The following is a 23657-nucleotide window of genomic DNA, read 5'->3' as shown; positions in this document are numbered from 1 at the left end:
CTGCATGGAACAGCTCTAAAGGGTGGGGGCAAAAAAGGAAAGTCTGGAATGTATTGTAACTCAATACAAGCAGCAACACAAGGCAAATAATCTGTGGATAAGCATGTCTCTATTCAAGGGGGGACATTACTGGCAACATCTACATTTTCTCTATTTTGAGCGAAATACATGGTCCCATTTCCATCTTATGCAAGGTGTAGTTAAGTTCCAAGCAGGGGTGCTTTCTGTCTGGAAAAAAAGCCACTAACAAAACCCTAACAACTCAGATTTCTGTATGTTTTATATGACATCTGTGTGGGAGAGAGGAGGTGGGAAAGGTTCATATCTTAACGACCGCTCAGATCAAAGCACAGAACACAGTTCAGCTCTTGTACTGGTTTAGAAGTTACATGTTTGGACCACCTATCAAGGACCACAACTGTCTGAAAAGCAAGGCTGAAGTTCTTGACATGCTACCGCATTTACCCCAACCTGTATTTCTCCTATCATTTTAACAAAATGCTGCTTCCCTCTCCTTCTCCCCCCAGTCTCAAAGTTCTTACTACAAATGATATTGTTCTTTAAGAATAAAGTTGAACCCTGACACTTAACTGTAGAACTTCTGAATTTGAAATGCTATGCAAATGACACATTGCTAGGACTGGTCTTTTATCATAAGTGGTGTGTGTCAGAGCGTACACACTCATTCTAAAAAATTACTCCAAGTCATAATGACTCATAAGTCAAGGCAACAAATGACTGCCCCCCACTCTAAGTAAGTTCACCACTTCTAACCTGGAGGTTGAGTTGTTCAGTTGCAGTGCAAAGTCTCTGTAATACATTTAGTGCAGGATTGCTTCCATCCATGTTTTCAGAACTAAAGTAATGTTCTACAAATTTATGGGCTTGCTCCTTAATCCAGCCCTTAATTTTTTCTCTGTGAAGAAGCACACAAAAGTCATTTAGCCACAATTGGCATCTGCATACATCAATGTTACAAGTAAATACAGCCTGAGTATAATTTTCTCCATGTTAAACAGCAGTCACAGAAAACCCTTTGCTTTTACTCCAACACCATCAAAGTACTTTTCTCTACAGATCACTTCTTGCATTGTTTTTCTCAGTTCTCCAATTTTCCCCACCATACAACTTTAAACTATTCAGATGTTATTTTCTCTACCTTAATTTCCTGATTCTTTTACCAGAATTTTTTAAACTGTGGTTAAGCTCCAACTTGTTTGTAGTTGCTACCTAATCACCTGATCATAGTCAACATCATGTTACAAGTACTGTGATTTTTTGTGTGTGTGTACCTGTTATTGGAAATGGTATCCTTGGAAGCAGCCCTTGCAAGACCACTTACTCCTGCTGTTCGTGCTGGTTCAATATTATTACTGTTGGACTGTGTGCTTAATCTTCCCCATGTTTTAGGATTTAAACTTGCCAAGAAAGATGATTTAGGAGACTGCGTAGTTGTAGGGCTTTTAGCTGGAGGAAGTAAAGACAAAATTTAAGATAATCAAGAGGTTTATCACAGCTAGCTCTTTCTGCAGTTTATAAGTTTACTTTAAAATGAGATAAAAGTATTATACATTCACAATTATTTACCTTGATTGTCTACTTTGTCATCATCTCTTGGAGGGGAGTATTTTGGTCTCCTTGGCCCTCTTTTTGGCAGTCTTTTTCTCTTTAGAACATCACTTAGTCGTCTGTCCAAATTTAAAAATAAAGTTACTTATTTCCACCCACAAATATATACTCATGTACACACCCCTCCCTCAGTTTAAAATACATCTGCCAACTTCTTCCTTGAGAATTAAAGAACAGGTTCCATCCCATAACAAGAATATTCACTAACTCCATCAGAAAGAAAGCGTTTTGCTGGCTGTTATCTTTCTATTATGAGCAGCCAAATACAGCCAAAAGTGATACTAAACAGAGTTTTCTCATGATTTTCATTTGTGTAACCAAGTGCTCGTCCATTTACTTGAATATATTTAAAATGAAAAAAAACTCCACAAATCTCTACTAAAACACCAACCAACACTGGATATTTGACATGCCTCCCCTACAAAAGCACAGAAAACACTTCAACAATTTGTAGCATTTCTACTCATCAATCACTACACAAGTTCACATATTTAAATTATTGCTTAAAGTGACAAATATGTGACCTTTAAAATAAGAACAAACTAGTAATTTATTCCTACACTGTATTTTAATTCTACAAGTGTTCACAATTATTGCCTTCCAACAAAACTTAAGGATAATTTATTTTTTATCCAGTCTCCAGCAGAAAGGAACCATGCCCCATAGCTCTGAAAGAATTACTGTCCTCAACAGTTAGATGAAACTACAAGCTGTTGCTCTTGATAGTCTCCCAAAACAGAAAATTATTTAATGCAATTATGACCTATCAGGTCACCGCTTTTTTCCTCTTTTAAACATTTAATATAAAATTAATCAAAACTACCCATTGAAAAATTCAACACCAGTCCAATTTAGTTCTTTAACGGAAAATATCACAGCAAAATGCAGATAATAATGTGGGCAGCCCACGTCACCCTAGACATTTTTGTTTAAAAATAAGAAAAACCCAAAGCCCCAGAAGAAATCACCAAAGCCAGAACGCAACTTACTCTTCAGGAAGTGCACTTACCCCTGTGGACTCAGATCCAAGGAATCCTCCCGGCTGTGCTGCAAGCTGGGAGAGCCCAAATCTGCAGCTGCGTTGCTGGCAGCAGTGGCTGTCCCAGTGGTCGTAGTGGTTCCCAGCGTTCCTGATCCATTAGTGCATACTTTTGGGGGGCTTGTTAGCAAAGCCTCAGACTCTGCCAAGTTTTTCACTTGGTGCATCACCCCTTTGAGAAAGAAGAGATCTTTGTTTGGTGGGTTGGTCTGGGGTAGGAGGAGAGAAGGGGGTGCTAGAGCAAGGGTGTTTGAAAATGTAGAACTGAGTGTTACTTGAATCTCTGCTTTGACTATGGCAGTATTTGCTCACCCCACCCATCATTACTAAGCTTTAAAAACAGTTCAACCACTTCTTCAAAAAGTTAGCCTACATAGTTTAAAAAGAAAAAATTAGAGCAGTATGAACAGTAGCTAAAGAAACCCCACGTGCAGACTTGTACAAAGACTGCCTGCCAAAGATTCAGTTTTCTCCACTAAGACTTCCCATGTAATTCCAAAGAGCCATCTTCAGCCAAAGTGAGTTTACTAGTATCTAGTAAACCTGTACAAACTCGCTTCAGATTCTGTAAACACAAGCTCGTTTCCTCCAGAGTCTGGGCCAGCTCCTCCCTAGTACTATGAGGACATCTTGCATAGGTCTGCCTTTATTATTCAAGAACAATATTCAATATTTATGGCTTGGGGAAAGTGGACACACATTTTAAAAATACTACATAAAGAGGTGACGAGAAAAAAGAAACCACGATTTACCTTCTCTTCTGAAGTAAACACTAAAAATGTCAGGTAACTTTTGCATTAAAATCTCTGCCATCTGCAGGGCTCCAACCACTATCTTAAGGTCTTGACTCGACAGCATGGAGGCAATATGACTAAAACAGATAATTTATTAGAATTAGCTTTGTGGTTTTCTGGCTGAGTTTTTCTTTTTAAATCAAGTCAGTTCACCTTGCATACACAGCACTGGAGACTGAAAGCAAACAAATTTCATAGTGCTTTTATAAAAGCTATCAATAAAAGGACTAAAACAGTTCTCTTCCTACCTATATCACTTTTATCAAGTTTTAACATGGCATAAAAGAGAGTCTTTTATAAACACAGTGTTCTGGAACTCTGTACTGTCTCTGAAAAAATATTTGGTTTATTTTCCAGCTGCATACTCAGATCCCCAACTTTATGTGCAACATGTAGGAGAGGTTTCATGAATAAAACTTACCAGTTGAATGCTATTAGTGTCTTACTGTTCACATTGTATTACCTCAAAAGTTATCTTGCCCTCAGAATTTCATAGGCAAGTTTTAGAAATCAAAAAACCAATAAAGGGTAATATTTGACACTCCTAGTACATACAGCCAGAGGCCACATAAGTTTCTAGTAAGAATGTCTAGTGTTGGCAACTACTGCAAAATCTACGATGCAAAAAAACTCCTGCAGAGCTGGCAGCCTCAGCTTTTGGAAAGTAAGACTTTTAAAGTATCATTTTCTCCTGAAAAAGATGATTCAAAAAAAGTAATCACATGTTTGAGCTATAAGCTCAAAATTAGTTTCATCTGCAGCAATTAAAGAACCCACCTTGAAACAGCATGATTTTTCAGTACATCCTTCAGAAGTTCAGCATCAGCAAAATAAATTATCCTAAGAATTGCTCTAAGGCACTTGTGTCTAACAGCAGGTCCAGCTGAAGAACTATATACTTCATAAAGAACACCAAACAGTGTTTTGATAAAGGATTTTGCCAGTTCTGGGTCCTCTTTCATTAACTGTGCTCGAGCATCATCCTTCTTTAATTCCGAATGTCCACCTGTGAAAAAGTGCACAACGAATCACTGGACAGACCTTGGTATCTCTGCTCTGATTATTACTTTCTGTTGTTAAAACTGATTCAATTCAGTTCTCAAATTGAGAAGATAAAATTCAAGAACCAGAAAAGTCAAAGTGAGTAAGAAGGTACAAAACCTCCTCTTTCAAGGAGTTTAAACTTTTTTCCTTCGGTTTTCTTATGTATTTCTGTATAACAGTAAGAAGCCCTTACAGAGTCTTCCTTAAATAAAAGGGCTGCATGAATAGAAATCTTTCAGAAATCCCAAGCCAGGAACACCCCCAGCTCCCTCCCAGTTCAATACATTTTCAGGTCCCAGGAGGAGTTGACATGTAAAAAAGCACACATGTCAACAAGTTTTGTTATGAAATTTTCTTCAGTCATGTACATCAGAATAGTTTGATGTTCCACAGGAGCCATAAGAAATTTATTAGGTAAGAAATAAATGGCTGCACAACCCAGCATATATTAGCCACAGCTAGAGAGCTCAGGTGTTTCCTGAGCTGTACTTACTAGTGTTTGTACTGGCTAAAGGGTTTGGTTTTCGCTGAATGGCACGAGCTGTTCCAGTATCCTCATTTATTTGCTGCATAGAGTTAAAATCAATAGTATAGACACGCCCAAGCGTAGACAGGCTTATCTCATCCTCACCAACCTGATGAGCTGCCTAAAATCAAGAAAGAATTTAAAGTTAAGAAATCCCTAATAAAGAGAAAACTACATGAAAGGTGAGGAGAGGGGTAAAACAGTAGAAAAACAGTGACAGAAATTCAATAAGAACAGCAAATAAGTGATTTGGTATGGGTGAGCACCAAAATAGTGCAATATTACAGCAGGATGTGCAAGGATGTTTGAAGAAACTTGTATTTCTTACTTAGAAAGATCAAGAGTGGTATTTTTAAAGACAGAGAAAGCACTCAATTCCCTATACAACCGCACGCAGATTTGAAAAGCATCACCACACAAATGTGTGGAATTACTACCTCTATTATTCGACTATCAATCCTGTTATATGGATGCCAGAGACCCCTGTCATCTCGCCATTGCCATATTGCACCATCTGTATTTTGTGCATTTCCTTTCTTTAGCATAGTATCAACAGCAAAGATTCCCTCTTTTGGCAGGCAAGGCATCAGTTCACTGTAAAGAACATTAAAACAGTATTTTACTAAAGTGTACAATCAAGTCCATCTAAGCTGAAAACTGTTTGCCTTATCTTAATGAAGTTAAGGATTTCAATTTAACAACCACACCCAAAACCTAGGACTGCAAGACTTACCATATAAGAGAAGTTAGTTCATAAAGTTCTTGAGGACTTCGTGGAACAAGGTCAATTTGCTCTTGACAACTCCCATTTGAAGCTCCACAAAGGAGGAAATGAAGCGTTTCTGCAATATCTATAAAAAATTATTATTCATGAGACTGCCTGTATCAAATATGGATTCCATTTTCAGTTGGACACCACACAGAAGAGACAGTTACAGCCCAAAGCAGAGAGTGGACTATAGGACAAAAGTGTTTTTTTGGATACTAAGAAATGTGTCTGTTCTCAGGTCTGGGGTTTGTGGCTTTTTTGGGTTTGTGGGGTTTTTTTTCCTTTAAGGGACAACTAGGGGAGAAATACCACTCAATATACAAGACACAGAAGAAAACAGGGGAAGATACAGGGCAGTTGAAGGGGTCAGTCAAAATTTGTGAGATGGAACAAAGAAAACAAGTGACAATTAAGACAGCTCTACAGCAGTTACTTTTTTAATGTTTTCCCTTAGAAAAAGTACATAAAGCACATTGTTCCCCCACATGGTAACAACTGTAAGAAAATTATTCAGCTTGTCTTGGAATGAGAATAGTTTGTGCAGCCAATACAGACTCAAAATTAGGTGAGTACTGCAATGACAACAGCTAGAACTAGGAAAAAGGATAAAGACTCCTCTGGATAAAAGCTTTCAACAAGTTTAACTCAATTTTTTATCCCAGAGGGAACATAGTAAGAGAGAAAAACTGAAAGAATAGAATATTTATATAATCAAGTGCATAGAGGTCCATACTGACTGTAAGCATTAACATGAACAGGCCCCCTAGAACATGGAAAAGTAAGAACTCACTTTGCTTCATAAGCTGGACTGCAAGTGTGGGGCAGTTGGAGCACATCAGGGAGAACATGCGCACCACCATGATGAACATTCCTGAGCTCAGGATAGGAGGTGTCACGACCAAGAGCTGCTGGATATTTGTTAACAAGTCCCTGGAAGCAACCTGCTGCAGCAAGTTCTTCAAGGAGAGAACAACAAAATGGGAAACATTAGTCCTTCAAAGGCAAGCCCTCAAGAGAAACAGGGTGGGTGGAGAAGAAAGCAGAAAGGCACCCCCATCCACACTCTTACCTCTTCATGCTGGAAGTTGTCCACTAGCCGTGCAAAACACAGACAAGTGCTTTCAACAGACTTTTTGTCCTGTTACAAGAACATTAGAACATGTTCATTAGAACATGTCATTTTGAGGCATTCATAAAATTTCTCTGAAAGGGCCAGTCTAATCACATTTTACAGAACATTACAGCTCTGACTTTTAAACTCACTGACAGCCTAAACTGACCTCCTGACACAGCTGTGCTTCCTACATATTCCCTGGGAATGCACCCCACTCTTGCAACATAAATACCTTTAGGGACCTTTAGAGATTAATAAATTGATCTCTAATAGTCTTCCTGGATTCTGCAAGGAGGAAACAACAGGGAAAAGCAGAAGTAACAGGAGTTACAGGTAATAAGCAGGAGTGAAGGCTACTGTTCTACAGACTACATGAAGCCTGATTTTGATATTATGCAGCACAGACAACACAGCAAATTCAAAGACACAAGTAAAGATTGCCCTAAAAATAGATCTAGTTAAAAGTTCAATGAAATGCTCAAAAAATATCACCTGAACATAAAACACTATCTGTAAGGGTAGCTGAGCACTGGAAGAGGTTAGCCTGAGGGATTAAGTCTCCCTCCTTGGAGATACTTAAAAACAAAAAAAAGTAATCTGGATATGCTCCTGGACAATCTGCTCTAGCTCAACTTGCAAGGGAACTAGGACTAGGTAAGGTAACAGGGCTCTCTTCCAACCTCAACTATTCTGTTAAGAGCTAACTCAAGATTCTTTTCCAGAAATTTCCACTTCAAAATTTCTTGAAATCTTACTTTGGTGGGTTGTAGCTTCTCTTCAGAGATCAGGATCAGTACTTGTCCCTACTACTCGTGAGAATGGTACTTCCTGTTTCTAGAGTACCATCTAAAGCTGTCATTTGGCTTCTTAGAAGCTGCCTCAAAGATTAAAGCAATCTTTCAGCAAGATGATGTAGGCAAAATTAAGAAGAGCACAAGAATACATAAAACCATTACCTGGAAGCTTCCAATTAGTTGCATTTGTTAACAAACAAAATATTTCTCCTTTTTAATCTTTTTAACAGGGATCTGCCAACCAAGCTGATCACCAAAAATATCTTTTGGTGCATCAGTTATTGTAAGTGCTCTTTTATAAACACAGCAGCACTGCAGGATATGTAGTCCTTAGGAGCCCCTTGATTTCAGATTCATCACTTCCAACTATTGTACAAAAGCAGGAATTTTTTTTAAAATGCCATAAAGCACAAAAAACCCACAAAAATTGAAACAGAGGGTGTTCTGATTTAAAGTGGGAGAGAACCTTGCAACCCATCGGTTAAGAAAAAATAAAACCAATAATGCTACTGGACTTCCCCTCACTGATGTCCTTGTTCATATAAGGACTATAAAACCGTTACTCATTCTTCGAGTTAAAGTACCTTATTTGTCTTGTTTTATAAATTCTGACATTTACAGAACCACAGAAGGTCCATAAATACATTGGTGCATCACAACCTGACAGTATAGAAGCTTGAAGTCAATCATCACCTTGCAAAGGTAAATAATGCACAGCAAAGAACCAGGTATCTGGAGACATCTTTAAACTGCTTTCAGATCAAAATCAAAATGTTCCATTTTTGTAACAACTTCTTACCTGATGGGTTAATCTTTGTGTTAGCAGTGGCAAAGAGTCTGCCACAAAGTGAAACTCATCAGGTGTTATACTCTGGCAGCAGTTGGCAGCAATAGCTAGTGCATTCCTTTGTGCATTTATACTGAAGAATTCCAGATACAGCAAACAGTCTGCCAACCCACCCTATAACAAAACAAACAAACGTTTTCACTCTCAGTACTCCTGAAGTCAAAGAAAGTTGTTTTCTTATTTCATCTTCACAGAAGATCACCAAGATGTAGAGCTGGCAGAGGCAAACCTGCCTTTTTTTGGTTTTACTTACTGCCTGCAGAATGGCTTTACTGTGCCTGCGTGACAACATCTCCAGGGCTGTAAGCGCCTGCTCTGCCACATCAATGCACTGGATAACTTGCAGCTACAAGAAAACAAAAAGCTTGTATATCAACTTCTAAACTGATTTTCAAAAATAATCACCTTGATTAACACTCAGACATACAGCCACTACTAAGACACATATGCTAATGAAGCCAGCTCTGACCAAGCCTGACAGTTCAAGGCTACTTCAGCCATGGAGCTACTCCAAGGGACGACAGTACATTTATTTATACATTTTGTATGTTTGCAACACCAATCCAAGAAAAATTTCTCAGTGAAGGAGAGAGCACTTTTCAGTAAGGGTGGGAGCAATGATTAAGTGTGGCTTTAGAAGCTTCTCATGCACTTTATATTATCTTGAAAGCCATTAAAAGAAACCACTGTCTTAATGGCATTTCCTAAAGTTAAAATAAACTACATAATCCCCTCATGCTGTTTTATCACTGTTTTCATTTCATTTTACCTTTTCCAAGAAGACAGGAATTGCATCTACCACTACAGCAGATGATCTGGGAAGTGCTTCCATCATGTATGTTAAGGCCCGACATGCATGATTCATCTATTAAATATACAGATATTTGATTTTAAGTTCCGATAACATTTTAATATTTCAAAAGCTCCTTAAATATTGCAAACAACTTACAATGTCAAAGTTGTGCTCCATCTGCAGCAGTGTTATCTGTTTAAAAAAACAAAATATTGTTTGTTTAGAAAAATGTATCTAGATATAATCATAAAAAGGGTACTATTCACTACTGTAGCTTTTGACTCAGGATTTTGAATGTTAGTAAGAATTCCAAAAGAACCACTGCCTATTCTTAAGCTATTATAAAAATTAATAGGACTATCAAAATTTAGTAAAACATCCTCTCAAAACCAAGACAGATATGCACACATAAAGACAACAATATAAACAGTGATGATTTAATATAATCAAAACATTGACTGAAGTATTATATCCTCCAACAGAAATCTGAGATTAAATCTTTACCAAAGCTGGTACAACACTCTTGACTGGAAATCCTCCTAATGTTTCTTCATTTCCCATAACCAACAGCTGGCACATCTCAATCACTGCCTGTAGTTGCTGACTTTCATCAGTGGCTTGGAGACCTTGTAAAAGCTGTTGAGCTTTAGAACCTAGATATCCAGAAAAAAATTTAGGAAAAAAGGTATTAGAAAGTGTTCAAGGGATGTTATGCTATACTTCTGCCAGAGTGGAAGACCAGAGATAGTTTGTTTTCCTCTGTATTTGTAGTTTCATTTCCTTTCCCTGTCATAAAAAGGGGGAATAGGAAAGGGAGACAAAATCTCACTCTTGGCTGCCTTTCCAGTGCAGACTGGTCAGCACAGGGAGTCCGCCACACTGCTCAGCACAGCCATCTTGCCAACCTACAGCAGGTGCCAGAACCCAAACCATCCCACATTTGTGCAGCAAAGAACTTTGCAACATCCCCCAGTTAATACAGCACATGGAGCACCCATGAGACCCCATCCTCTTCTTGGCATGCAGTGTAACAGCTGCCTCTGGCTCTCCTGGGAAGCCAGACTTGGACTGGAAGGTGCACATCTCATCCAGCTGCATAGAGCAGACCTGGTGCAACAAGTCTAAGGACCCACATTCTCACTGACACCACATCTGAAAGGAAATCCATTCTGTCCGAAAGCTAAGACACTTTTGAAACTAAAACCAACATAACTTAGAACTGACATCTACTAATTGTTTTAAAGCTAGCTTAAGCATTTGTTTAAAGCTAGCAAAAAACCCAAGGGGGTTGGAGAGGTCTTTTGTTAAGCAGCCCATCATGCAAAAGAAAAAGATAAGGAAGGGGTGAAAAGGCAAGAACCCTCCCTTCCCCACCTAGAAGGGAACATTAAGATGCCCCAAAAAAGAAAAGCAAAGAAATATAGCTAAGACAAATTCTTCTTCCTTAAAGGAAGACAAGCAAATTAAAATTGTTGACAAGTGGTCTAGCACTATCATGACATACAAGGCTTCAACATGTACAATACTATATTAAACTATGAAGCTAATACAAATATTAGATTTACTATTGGCTGAATTCTACTAGTCTGGAAGTGGAAAGAATTAAGTCAAATTAGACAAACTTTGCTTACTAGCTCCACTTCCAATTGTCCTGTGGAAGAGCTGCGACATCCGAGGACCAAGAGGGCCAAACAGGTGAGGAGGAAGACCCCTAGCCTCTAATAGAGCTAAAAGCAAACAGAGGATAACAGCCATTGTCAAAGCTTCTATGTATATTTTTAAAAGCTTAAATTCCGTGATGTTATCATTTAAGACTACTAGAATGTTGATACTTTAAGAGTTAATTAGATGATTGCAGCTACCTCGATTTTGAAAAAAAACACCAAAAAGATGACTTTAAAGGAACAAGTAACTAATTTTTGTTTGTGTCCGAGCAGTAAGGTCCTTTACAAAGTCACCCGCTGAGTTTGCATAGCTGTGTGTAATAATCTCTGTTAAACTGTTTTAAGCCTAGAGCCAGAGCAGCAGATACATCAGGCTGTCACTTCAAATCTGAACTCAAACTACACAGGATAGGTTAAGCTTATCTTCGTGTTTTTAGGAGCTGTAGGCACTCCTACAGTGAGAAAATGGCACTGAAAAACAGGTTCAACAGTTTTATTTGCTGATGAGCAGGAGAGGGAAGAACTCTGTTAAGTATTAGCAGGTTTCTTTTTTGATTGATTTTCAACACTTTACAGTACTGTTACTTAAGCTAAGCTAAGTGGTTGATTCTCATTTTTATTGTAGCAACTGACTTTTGCTGATCAATAAAATAATAACAGTGAAAACCAATTTAGCCCAGTATTTATAATGCATATCTATACTCACTGAGAACTATAAGCAAGTGAACTGATACTGACAGCACTCCCACATTAAATATCCAGATTAACAACAACCTGTCATTTGCAAGGGAGATCATGATCTCAGGACCCCCTGCAACGTAGCAGCAAAATCATTAGACCAGTTGCAGGACATACATACTGAGTTTATACCTGTCATACTCTCTGATTTTGAGAGACCAAGGCTCCTTTAGCCCAAGCACAAAAGCAAGCATTTTAAGAACATTCAGACTTTTTTTGGTCAAAGCTTACAGCAACATGGGTATCAATGACAAGCACAAAAAAAAAAGTTATCCAGAAGCAGGCAGAATATAGTAGGCCTAACCTACTCTCTAAATTTAAAACATGCTGGCATAGAGTATTTTCATATTTGAGCTTACACACTTAACAGGACTGAGTTCTCAGTTCTCTCCCTCCCCCTCCCCCTCCTCCTAGAAAATCATCAGTAGTAGGGTATTACACACTATTTAAATTAATAAAGACACTATTCCCCCCCCCCCGATAACCTTGCATCTTTTGTGAATTAAGGCCTGTAAATCCCTACTTCAGAATTACTGTGAGTAAAAACACATTCACAAACAATGAAACAAAATACAGCCTTCCCACTTGAATGTCATACAGAATTTGTGTACCTATGATTATTTATAGGCTAACAACCAAAAAGGTAAATTAGTAAAAACTTTTATACCTTGTAGTCTTCCCATCTCAGAATCATCTGACTCACTTTCTCCAGAAGTTGTCATACCTACAGCTCCAGCAACAGAACTAGAAGCTAAAGGAACAATAAAAAATTAATAAAAATTCCAGTGTCTTTAAAGCCACAAAACTCACATCCCAAAAAGCTCTGCCATCAAAAGCACACTCTGCATTTAGTGCTGCCACCTGCAAACTCCTGTAAAACTTCCAATTTAAAGCAGAGCAGTTTAGAGCACTAGTACTTTCCAAAAGCTGAAAAGAATGGTTTTATCAACACAAGATAATGAAAAAAAATACAGCTAAGTCTGTAAAATTAAGTTTCAGACATATTTACCTGTATCCTTAATGTGTACTTTTCTTAATTGAGCATTATGCTATATTTAGCTTCCATTACTACTTTCTGTACTGATGTAGCCACCTCTAAGCATAGAATGTTTAATATTTTCTACCATTCAGCATAATCACTGCATAGTTCCTTTGAACTCACTAATTAGGACCAGATGATAAAATAATCATCTAACAGAACGGTGCAAATAACAACATTCAACTGGTCACAAATTTCTCTAGTAACACATGCTTGTAATTTCAACAGAAAATCCATAGAATATTTGAGTAGTTTCAACAGAGCTTTTACAGGTAATGCATGCCTTCTGTATTCTGAACAGCTTGAAGTCTTTTCAGTTGATAATATTTATGTAGCATTAGCTGAAGTTAGTTTTTTTTAAAAGTAGCAGAAGCTTAAAAGCTAACATCTGGATTACTGGATGTAGTCTGGATACTACAAAAAAGAGTAACAAACGTACCAAATAGGCTAAAAATCATACACTAATGTAAGTATCCCTCTCACTCAAAAACCATCCAGCATTATTTACCACCTTAAACAATTTCTCTTCAGAACTTAATCCATTTGACTGTTTTTAAATGCAAATAATTTTATACTAGCAACTATGCCATAAATTCTTCAGCTGGAATTCCGTCTTACCTGCAGCTCCCTGGGGAGGCTCATCTGTCCGGGCAGCTGAAGAGTTAACTCCATCCTGGTTGTTGTCAGGATCAGCCATCTTCTCCTGTCGGCGGGCTTCAGCTGCTCCTCTTTTGCCCAGGCCAGAGCCTCGCCGACTAAAGGTTCAAAAAACAAAGTTTCAGAGCTTATGAACTAAGATAAGAGATTTATGAATGTAAGTCTACTAAAGACTACATAATGTTTATGTACATCACTGCCACAACACTGCACAAACGAGCAATTTGTGGAAGAATCCATCTTCATAAAATTATCCAACCTTTCTGTACACTCCCTGCCCTGCACCATGGTAGTGATTTGTTTACACTAAGGCATTACAGACAGGTCCTTACATTAAACATTTCAAGGCCAGGCAGTCTACTAAAATATTACAGCAAAAATGAGCAAGATTAAAGTGACTGCTCGTTATAAACCATATACACATTTGAGAAAGCTGATGGTTGAATAATCATCTTTAGAGGAAGTTCTGAACTACTGAAAGCAAGAAGAGGACTCTGACATTCAACTTGGTTTTCAGAGTCAGAGCAAGTTTGAAAGGATGAGCCTATTTATATTTGCAGTTTTAAACACTACAGCCTTCATCACTACAAATACATTTGCCTTGAAAGTAAATTCAAATATGCATTTGACAACAAAATCAAGACTTCAGAAGTGGTTTTCTAATAGTGGGGAAGAGGGAAAAGAGGTTGTTAAGGCTTCCTACATTTAGTCCCACAATATATGCAATTACAAACGTTTATTGCATCACAGGATACATTAACTCTCCCCTCCCATTTAATCTACCAGCTGTTTAAAATTACTAATTCAGGACTACTTCTCCTACTTCTACTACTAAGAAGTACATTAAGTACTTAGATGCAGTTCAGACGAAACTGCTGACAAACTGAGCCAGCTTAACAGTGCACCCTATTAAAACTGAATCCTGAATGGTACCATGAAGTCTTATTTTTCGAAATAATTATCTCTTTCACTATTCATGACAGACAGTAGCTCAGCACTACTGTCTGTGTTCTTAAACACCTTTCTAAGGACAGGATTACTTAAGTTTGTGATACTGGCTTTGGCTGTTTCTCTTCCTCCACCTCCACAGCTGAGGGACTTACTGGAAGTCTGATGGTGACAAATTCTATGTGCTATCCATAACACCGGTGTACAGAGTAATCCAGCAGGCCTGAAAAGCTACAGCTACTTTTACAACAGCCAAGTCAGAGACAGCCAAGGCCAATTTTCATGCAAGGAAATGACATGAATACCAACTCACTGTAGTAATCAAGTTTCATTTCTCTAAGTTTTACCTGGTGCTAGCACAGGAGCCCGTGGTCTTTTGCCGTGTGCTCCGCCGTAAACTGGGGAGCTCAGCAGGTGGTGATTCACTGCGCTTCTTTGTAGATTTTCTTAGACCTATGCAATATGTAAAGAATTGAGAGTAAATCAGTCTTTAAATACACAGCAATTCTACAAAGAAATTAAACTTTTGTGTACAGGAAACCTCTACGTAGAAGAACTGCTTCTACATAAGAAACACAGTAAGTCCACATCAATTTTAGTCAGCTTACATTGAACTGCTATACCAGTAAAAGAGAGGGTCAGATATTTACTTTTATTCATTGACTCAAGTAATGCTCAACTCCAAGATTTTATGTAGGCACCTTTTACTAAACTATATACTACAACTATCAATCACCTTTCTCATGTTTAAGAGGTATCACATTATGGGATACAAGTGTGTTATTTCTATGTTCCAACAATTAAAAGAAGATGCTTTAGTCTTAAACAGAAAAAAAAAACTACATGTTAAGAGGAAAGGCAGTAGAGGTTGCAATCTCAAATTTTAATCAGTTTTATTCAAGCTAATATGGCTTTAAAATAACTGTCTTCAAGCACTGTCAGTGCTGAGATCTATCCCATATATAGATAGATGTATATATCCCATTTGTGTTCCTATTGCAACTACAGCCCTTCAGCCCCTCTTACTGTCATAAGGCCATCCTTGATGTAAGTAAGTAAGCACATCCTCATGGCTTTGAAAAAGGAGTTCCAGTGTTTAATTTACAAGCATTTTCACTGTTGAAAACTGATCCAATTGGTAACAATTTGCTCTAGGTGACAAAGCCATTGTTCTGGTAACATCCCACCACAGAACCAAGTTAAACACACAAAAACCCCATACAATATAACATTCTCAGATGATTCTCAGCAGGCTGAGTATCAGGTTGAAATATCCAATGGCAGCTTTCAAAGCACAAAACTGATAATTTAGGGTAAAAATCAAAAATTTTTAGCAGGCCAGCTTGACATTGCAGTGACTCCATCCACACACCTCCACAATAAATAATATAATGGAAGAGAACATCGTAACATTGAATTCAGACATATTATTACTAGAACAGATGTAAACAATTTTGAAAAGTAAGTAAGAACACTGCTCCCTCTTCTGGCAACAAAGCAGAAATAAAACATACTTAAAACATGCAATGCATTTGAGTTCAGAAGTTATCAAACTAGCTCCTATTTCCTTAATCCTAAAACATTCCAGGAATGCAGAGTTGTGGTACTGAGGGATGAAATGATAACCATGCAGCCTCTGACTGGATATTTAAAAGAAAAGGAAAAGTGATCTATAAAACTACTACTGATCTGGCCAAGAGGGTGTCCTTTCAAGCACCACAGTGTATTTGACCCAGAAACACAATGCTGCATGCAGTTATTAAGGTCTATGCAGATGAAGGTTAACCTGATATTCATGTATTTACCACACACCTGGCTTAGCAACTCAAGAAATTTGGCAATCTTAAGAAAACAACCATGTTCTGTTTTTAAAAGCCACCAAGCACTGAAATGAAGCAGGCCAGTCACTTGAATTTCCACATGGTCTGTACATATAGAACACATATAACTTTTTTGAATATTCAAAAAGTAGCGGCATTTTTACCACATATGCTTTGAAACCAAAACTGGAAGTTGAAGTTATCGCTACACAATGACACAAACCTCACTTACATATACTATACGTAATACTGGGGGGGAGGAGAATGGGACAGGTGTGACAGGAGAAAACATGTCGTAAGGTAGAGATACAAGACAAAACTTACTTGAAATGGTTGCAGCAGGATCCCACACCATAGCTACACTTCTCAAGTACTCAGAAGTACAGTGACACATCAACATTCCCCTCAGAGCTGGCTGTATTTTACACTAGAAAATGCATTCTTCAACAGGCACTAGGTATAGCACTGTACTACTCCACAGGTAAAATGTGTTTGTCCCATTGAGTTCAGAGATACACTTTCTCATATAGAACACATATGGAAAGCTAGGTTACTCAGTACCTGTAACACTATGGTTAAAGTCTAAGTGAAATGCACTTTTGTTTTACATTAGAAGAATAAAATAATCACCTTGATACAGTGGAGTTCACTGAGGAAAAAAGGCACATTTTCATCCTTTAGCACACCATTTACTACTTCAAATCTGTGGGTAGTCATTTTCAAGTAGTCAAATCTAAATTACGTATTGGCTTAGTAACAGGCTTTTGATGAGACACCACACATCCACTCTAAGTGAAGGCTGACTTAGCTTGCATCAAAACAGGATTTCTGCTAAGGGCAAGAGTTGCACGAACCAGCAGAGCCAGCTTAACAGCTTACTGCTGTTTAAAAGTATGGCCCATCCATATCTTCTTTTCCACAAATCAATCCCAAGATCTATAAAGTACACATCTGACACAATTTCTTGTTTTAGTATTCTGCCAGTTTGGTGAGATGAGCTTACTTAAGGGTCAGACACCATCAAGCAATAGAGCAAAGATGCAATAAAATGGGTTGTCCTTTTCCATAAGTGGCATTAAATTAGCTGAGCCATCTCTTTAAGCTGAACTACTTCAGAGGGTTGTAGAGAATGTACAGTTAGCCAGTTATTGCTTAGTGGGTGAGCTGCAGAATACATCACACCTTGAGCATCCAGAAACACCGAGCACATTTTCTCCTGCTGCTCAAGAATGTTCTACTTTCTATGTTTTCTATGTTTTTCTTTTCCCAAGTCTTTACTTTTCTGTCTCTGAGCATCTACCAGGGTACAATTGAGCTTCCACCACCCCCTATTTATTTTAAAGGCTAGAAGAGAAAGTGAAGAAAGTCTTCTCACAGCCTGTTCCCCCTCCTGCTGTTCAATGCCACTCTGCCCTCAAGAAGTCTTCTTGATCAACCCTAAGTCAATCTTACCATTTGCATCTTCTGCAAATCCTTTGAGTCTTCCCAATACCATAACTTCAGGACCTCTAATCTCTTCAGACTGAGCCCTCTTCCTTCACTCACATTGTCATTAAAATTTGGGATAGCCAGCAAACCCTCCAAACTGAAAGTTAGTCCTGTGTCTTTAGGAGTTGCAAGTGGCTGAAAGTGGCAAGTATTCACCAGTAAATAGAGCACAACCAGTGCTCAGGAAAATGAGATTAAAGATGCCCTGTGTATCCTGATGGAGGAAAGCACCACTCACATTGTCATACACAGACACCAAGGGCTCTCAGAGGAATTGGTTTGATGCTCATTTCCAGAAGTTGTTTACTCAGCACTATTTCTGTAATACATAGAGCAATTGTCACAGACTCACAGAAAGGCTGGGGCTGAAGCGACCTTCAGACATCATCCAATCCCACTGCTACAGTGGGTTCACTGGTCATGTCCAGATAAGTTTTGGGTATCTCCAGAAATGCAGACTCCACTGTCTCTCTGGGCAGCCTGTTCTACTACTCTGCCATCCTCAAAGAGGTTTTTCCTCTTATTCAGTGGAACTTCCTGTATTCAGCTTGTCCTCTGCTGTTCATCCTGGTGCTGGGGCACCACAAAAAGAGAGTCTGGCCCCAATTTCTTGACAACCACCTCTGAAGTATTTGTATGCACTGGTAAGTCATCTTTTCTCCAGGTTAAATAGGCACAGGTATCTCAGCCTTTCTTCACAAGAGATGGTCCAGTCCCATTATTACCTTCATAGTCCTTCACTGGACCTCTTCAGTAGTTCCTTGTCTTCCATGAACTGGGGAGACTGAACTGGATACAGCATCCCAGGTGAGGCCCCCCCAAGGCAGAGAAGAAGAGCAGGATCAAGTTCATTAATCTGTTAGAAGTGCTGTTCCTAACGCATCCCAGAATTTAGTTTGCCTCCTTAGCCAAAAGAGCTCACTGCAGGCTCATGCACTGCCTGTTCTCCAGCAGGGTGCCCACATCCTTCTCCCCAGAGCTGTTTTTCAGCAGGTCAGCTTCTAACCTGCACTGATGTGTGACCCTGCACTTGCCTTTGAACTTTAGGTTCCTCTCCACCCAACTCTGCAGCTTCTCCAGGTTTAGCTGAATGGCAACACAGCCTCTGGTGTATCAGCCACACCTCTCGCTTTTGTATCATCAGACTTGCTGAGGGTGCACTCTGTCCCCTTAACCAGATCATTGATGAACCAGTAGAACAGGACTGAACCCAATATTGACTCACTGCCAGCTACAGGCCTCCAACTGGACACTGCATTGCTGATCGCAACCTCTGAACTCTGCCATTCAGTCAGTTCTCAACCCAGTCCACTGTCATTCACCTCATTCACACTTCCTGAGCTACAAGGATGCTACAGGAGACAGAGTTAAAAGCCTCGCTGAAGTCAAGACAGACAACATCCACTGCTGTCCCTTCATCTACTCAGTCAGCCATTCCACCACAGTAGACTATCTGTCTAGTTAAGCATTATTTCCCCTCAGTGAATCCCTGTTGACTACTACTGATAACCTTCTTTTACTTCACATGCTTAGAGATGACAATGCAGGATGAGATCTATAATCATCTTTCCAGGGATGGAGGTGAGGCTGACCATACTACAGTTCCCTGGGTCCACTTCCTTGCCCTTTCTGAAGTGACACTGGCTTTCCTCAGGCATCTCTGCTGCTCTCCAAGAGCTTTCAAAGATGATGGAGAATGGCTTAGAAGTAACATCTGCCAGCTCCTTCAATATATGTAGGTGCATCCCATCAGGGCCCATAGATCTGTGGGTGTCAAATTTACCTAAATGATCTCTAATCCAAACCCCTCAAAGAAAATCAGGTTTAAGCATCTTATATTCAGCACCTGCAAAAACTTCAGAAGTAAACCTCAGAATTAAAGCAGAAACAGAGGCTTTCTTATGGCAGACATATATTGCTTATGCCCTGACATCATCTTATTTTGCATGCCAAGCACTCATGTTTATGAGTCAGAAGGAAAATACATTCAAACAGGCTAAACCTGAAATAGCACAGCCTAACTAATCAAAATAAAAAAATCTTAACTTCACATTTAAGTGTGTTTACTTGTCAGCATTTTTTTAAGGAAGATTTTGTTATGCAAAAGAAAAGTTCTGAATGCAGCTGTACTGCAATCACATGTTAAGTCTGAATGTATTACCCAAGTCAAAACAAAGTTAGACAAATTTTCACAGTTCATAACCTAGAAAGCCCTTCATCTGCAGTTCAGAAAGGCAATCAGGAGTGATTTACTTGTTAGGACTGGAATTTTAGTCTTCAGATGGGCTCCTGTGTGAGGCTGTTCTTCTCACTAGTTGAGACAAGGTAAAAAGAGCTGTAGCAGGGGAAGGCAGGACAGCCTCCTGTCCTTGTAATATTCCACTACTGCCCTCCGTCAGTACCAAATCAGACATCCCTCTTATTAAAGCCCCACACAGCCTGTCACTACAATTAAAGTATCTCCAAGCTAGCCACCTTACTGCCTCAATCCCAAGGCTGTAACTACCATTACCCAAGCCAGCACTGTACCCACAATCCCAAATAAACTAATTCAGAGCTATTTTTTGACTCTTTCTCTCTCATCTCTGCCAAATCCCTCAAAGCCAGGAGTTACATGCCATTCACACTCCATTTTATGTTCATGTGGCTTTTCAGTGCATACACCAATGACCTCCCTAACCCCCCAAATTTCCAAGTATTAGGCAGAGACTTCCCAGGCAGGGACAGCTATTCTAAGTTACCCACACTCTTAGCACTGTCCCAGCCACTACTGCCAGCATCTTCCTACTTAAGGGCCACAAGACAATACAGGAAGGACAGCAAAGATTTCCCCAATAATGGAAACATAACTGAGCTTGATTTTATATTGTTACATAATCAGTAACATGACCCAATTTGCAATGTTTAAAAAGCCCCTCCAACAGATACGGCCTGAAAGGGATTTGAAAACAATCAAGTCACAATAACAAAATGAGAAAGCTGCTTTTTTCCTCTCTTCCCCCTTTCCCCCGTGAGGAAATATTCTACTACTCAAATAGATGTGAAGAACTTTAGTGTAGCCTGTTTTTATTATTCCAACATATTCTTCAGTTGTTATTCAGTGATGTCACTGCTCTGTTATGGAGATTGCTGTGTAGTGCTGAACACTCTGAAGTCACCTGGGCTGGATTTAACACCTATTTAGCTATCCAGGAGGACAGGACAAGAAACCTCAGGGTATTCTCCTCACTCTCCTTCAGCATGTGAAAAACTTCTGCAAAGATGGCAACCATGTTTCTCCTCATTCTTCTCTTCAGTAGAGTAAGTCAGATCAGCTGCTCTTATTTTTCGTTCAAGGATCACAACCCCTAACAACGATTCTTGTACTCCTTGAACAGCGTCATCTCCAAAAGGGAACAGCATTGCATTTATACAGACATGACTAACCAGATGGGGCTTTGAGAACCTGGTGTAGTGGACAGTGGCCCTGCCTGTGGCAGGGGGTTTGGAATTTAAGATCCCTTTCAACCAAACCATGCTATGATTTCATGTCAGCCTAAATAATCCTCCCTCTCCTCCCACTTATTTTCCTAGAGCCACTTCCACCTATAATTTTCCTGACATTACTGCAAGTTGTTATGTTTGCTTTTTTGTTTATCTCTCACTAATTCTATAATGCCTATTTCAGACTTCTCCAAACATGTTTCATAACATATACACCTATAAAAGCCTACTATGTTTAAGCTTTTACTTTCTACAGAGAATTACTAAGACTTCTAAGGATTTGTTTCCAGGTAGAAGGGTGTACACTTCAATTTCATCTAGATCACTCTTTGCCTTCCTGCTTTAGAAAGCCCCACAGTGTTAGTATTTGTATTGAGACACCACTTTCCTCTGCTCCCTTATCCTCTAAGGTTACTGGTCTGCTACAGAAAACAGATTTGAACTTACCTATTCTTTCTCAAAAACCTATCCTAGTGGTTTATTTTCTTCATATTTTCATGACACTTCTCAGCATTATGTAAAATGTGCATTTTGTTAAAATACTTCAAATTTTTCAAATAGTTTGAAAGTGTATGTCACACACGCTTTCTCTTTTTCAAAAAGACTAAGCTAACAGTAATTATTGATTCCAAGATCACTTCAACCTGTTGTCAGAGAGCACTATTTGAAAAGCTGAGACTGTTTGAAAATATCATAGTTTAAGACTTCTGTTCTAGGTTGTGCTCTTACAGTGTTATTTGGTGATCAATGATATTTACTGGAGTATGTTTTGCTGCAATCAGTGGTAAAGAGGCGTTAGACATTTTAGACTCCCTAATATCACTTGTTAGTACTTTTCCCCTCCCTCAAATTGCAATGTCATCTACAGAAAATAACTTGGTTCTCCATCACATGTAGAAACACCTCTCACCACGCTTGGTGCCCCTCAGCACTGACATTTTATACACACACCTACAGTCCCCACCAACTTGGTTTTGCCACATATGGGAGCATCTTCTAGCAGAAAACCTTTAGCTCTTCTACGACCTGAAATTAAGTCATAGTTTCTTTCTCAGTTCAGTCTTTGCAGTAACAGTTTAGGCTCACATTCTCAATGCTGTTTTTCAAGGTACACAAGATATACACACATAGCCCTTTATATTGTGCTATTCTACCCTTCCCCTTCTCACTCCTTCAAGAAGTTTTGTAACTTATCACATGAATTACTCTCTGCCTTCATCTTCTTGTTCACTTGTTGGAGGTAAATTCCTTCTCCTTCCTGTTGCCTTTCTTCATTGCCTGTAGCCTGACTTATCTCCGAACTTGTTGGTCATTGCCATCGGTCCCTGACTTCTGCTCACTTCCCTCTCTCCTTCCACTCCATGCAAATGCAAAGTTTTGATTCTGGAATTCATCACTTGGTAGCCTTGAATCACAGAGCAGATAGAAAAAAAAATTTGCTGTAAAGCAAATAACTCCTCTCTCCTTCCCAAATGCCATTCTTCATCTTCATTCTTCATTCCAGAATCAATACTCCAGTCACACATGTTAGCCAAAACACGCCTGTTAAATTTAATTTACCTATGCTGATTAGACAAAAAGACAGCCAGTTGCTTTTGATTATTTCACCTATTTCCAGCATTAGTATTAGCTATGGATGTGTCCCAGTTCGGACAAGCTACTTGTGATCATGCCTAAGTAAAGGAACAACAGTAAGCAAGCTTAGGAATCCAACCTCTTACATCAAGTTTTAGAGAATGCATGCAGTAAATAAATTATTCAGTACACAAAGGCAGTAAAACACATTTTTTTAAAAAACTGCTCAAGACAATGGAGCTACAAGCATATCTGCATACTAGCAAGCAGGTGCCCTGCTTGGAAACAGCCTACATTTCCCAGTGACCATGTTCAGGAACAGTGGCTGCTATTCAAACTCAGCACCAGAAAGAAGCCATACTTTGTAAGAACTAATTAGAAGACAAAGTGACTAATATCCCCAGCACTATGCACACCAGGTTTACAAGACTACAGTTCTTAAACATCAGATTCTCACAACAAGGAAGAATCAGGAAAGTAAGTCTCAAAGAAGATACCACAGATGATCTATTTGTTTTCCAGCATTTATCATTCCCACTTCAGAACAGAAGACTTAAGAAAATGAGGGAGAATGAAAATCTGACAAAAGAAATATAATCAAGAGTGTTTTATAACATATATGCCCCCATCACAACATCCAATTATTTTGCATGTATTTTATTTTTAAAATAGCTTTGTTAGACATAGAAGCAACTCAAATTTACGGAACACTGGCTGAACTTAAATCGTCTGCTTTAGCTGTAAATAATTTCAGTCACAGCTTTACTTAACTCAGCAGAACACACTAGAAGTTAATTTTTCTAGGGAGATCACACGTAGCTTGGAAAAACAGAAGTATTTGTTTAGAAGACTTAATTTTAAAACATATGTTTTTATTCTTTCAGAAAAGAACTACT

The 23657-nt window shown here is 38.9% G+C and overlaps 1 protein-coding gene across 12 annotated transcripts in view; it reads right to left on the bottom strand.

The window, feature by feature from the left end:
• TRIP12 (thyroid hormone receptor interactor 12) overlaps positions 1 to 23657 on the bottom strand; it is a 79671-nt gene that overhangs the window by 18500 nt on the left and 37514 nt on the right. For 9 of the 12 annotated variants that reach the window (XR_011002649.1, XM_068200818.1, XM_068200817.1 and 6 more), the window contains 20 exons: positions 14743 to 14848; positions 13409 to 13545; positions 12419 to 12502; positions 10981 to 11076; positions 9854 to 10002; positions 9506 to 9541; positions 9326 to 9421; positions 8810 to 8902; positions 8509 to 8670; positions 6871 to 6939; positions 6592 to 6757; positions 5766 to 5883; positions 5470 to 5626; positions 5000 to 5153; positions 4240 to 4468; positions 3421 to 3539; positions 2639 to 2840; positions 1588 to 1688; positions 1293 to 1467; positions 775 to 916 (listed from right to left, as the gene is read on the bottom strand). Coding sequence is in view for 10 of the 12 variants with exons in the window: in XM_068200818.1 (XP_068056919.1) it covers positions 775 to 916; positions 1293 to 1467; positions 1588 to 1688; positions 2639 to 2840; positions 3421 to 3539; positions 4240 to 4468; positions 5000 to 5153; positions 5470 to 5626; positions 5766 to 5883; positions 6592 to 6757; positions 6871 to 6939; positions 8509 to 8670; positions 8810 to 8902; positions 9326 to 9421; positions 9506 to 9541; positions 9854 to 10002; positions 10981 to 11076; positions 12419 to 12502; positions 13409 to 13545; positions 14743 to 14848 (2591 nt within the window). In the remaining 2 variants the exon portion in view is untranslated. Of the gene's footprint in view, positions 1 to 774; positions 917 to 1292; positions 1468 to 1587; positions 1689 to 2638; positions 2841 to 3420; positions 3540 to 4239; positions 4469 to 4999; positions 5154 to 5469; positions 5627 to 5765; positions 5884 to 6591; positions 6758 to 6870; positions 6940 to 7669; positions 7812 to 8508; positions 8671 to 8809; positions 8903 to 9325; positions 9422 to 9505; positions 9542 to 9853; positions 10003 to 10980; positions 11077 to 12418; positions 12503 to 13408; positions 13546 to 14742; positions 14849 to 23657 lie in introns of those variants that run through there. The other 3 variants (XM_068200823.1, XR_011002650.1, XM_068200826.1) reach the window with 3 other exon arrangements.

Source organism: Anomalospiza imberbis, chromosome 10 (genome assembly GCF_031753505.1).
Source record: "Anomalospiza imberbis isolate Cuckoo-Finch-1a 21T00152 chromosome 10, ASM3175350v1, whole genome shotgun sequence".
Classification (NCBI taxonomy): Eukaryota; Metazoa; Chordata; class Aves; order Passeriformes; family Viduidae; genus Anomalospiza; species Anomalospiza imberbis.
The sequence above is the reverse complement of the archived record's forward strand: the minus strand, read 5'-3'. Positions and strand labels throughout refer to the sequence as shown.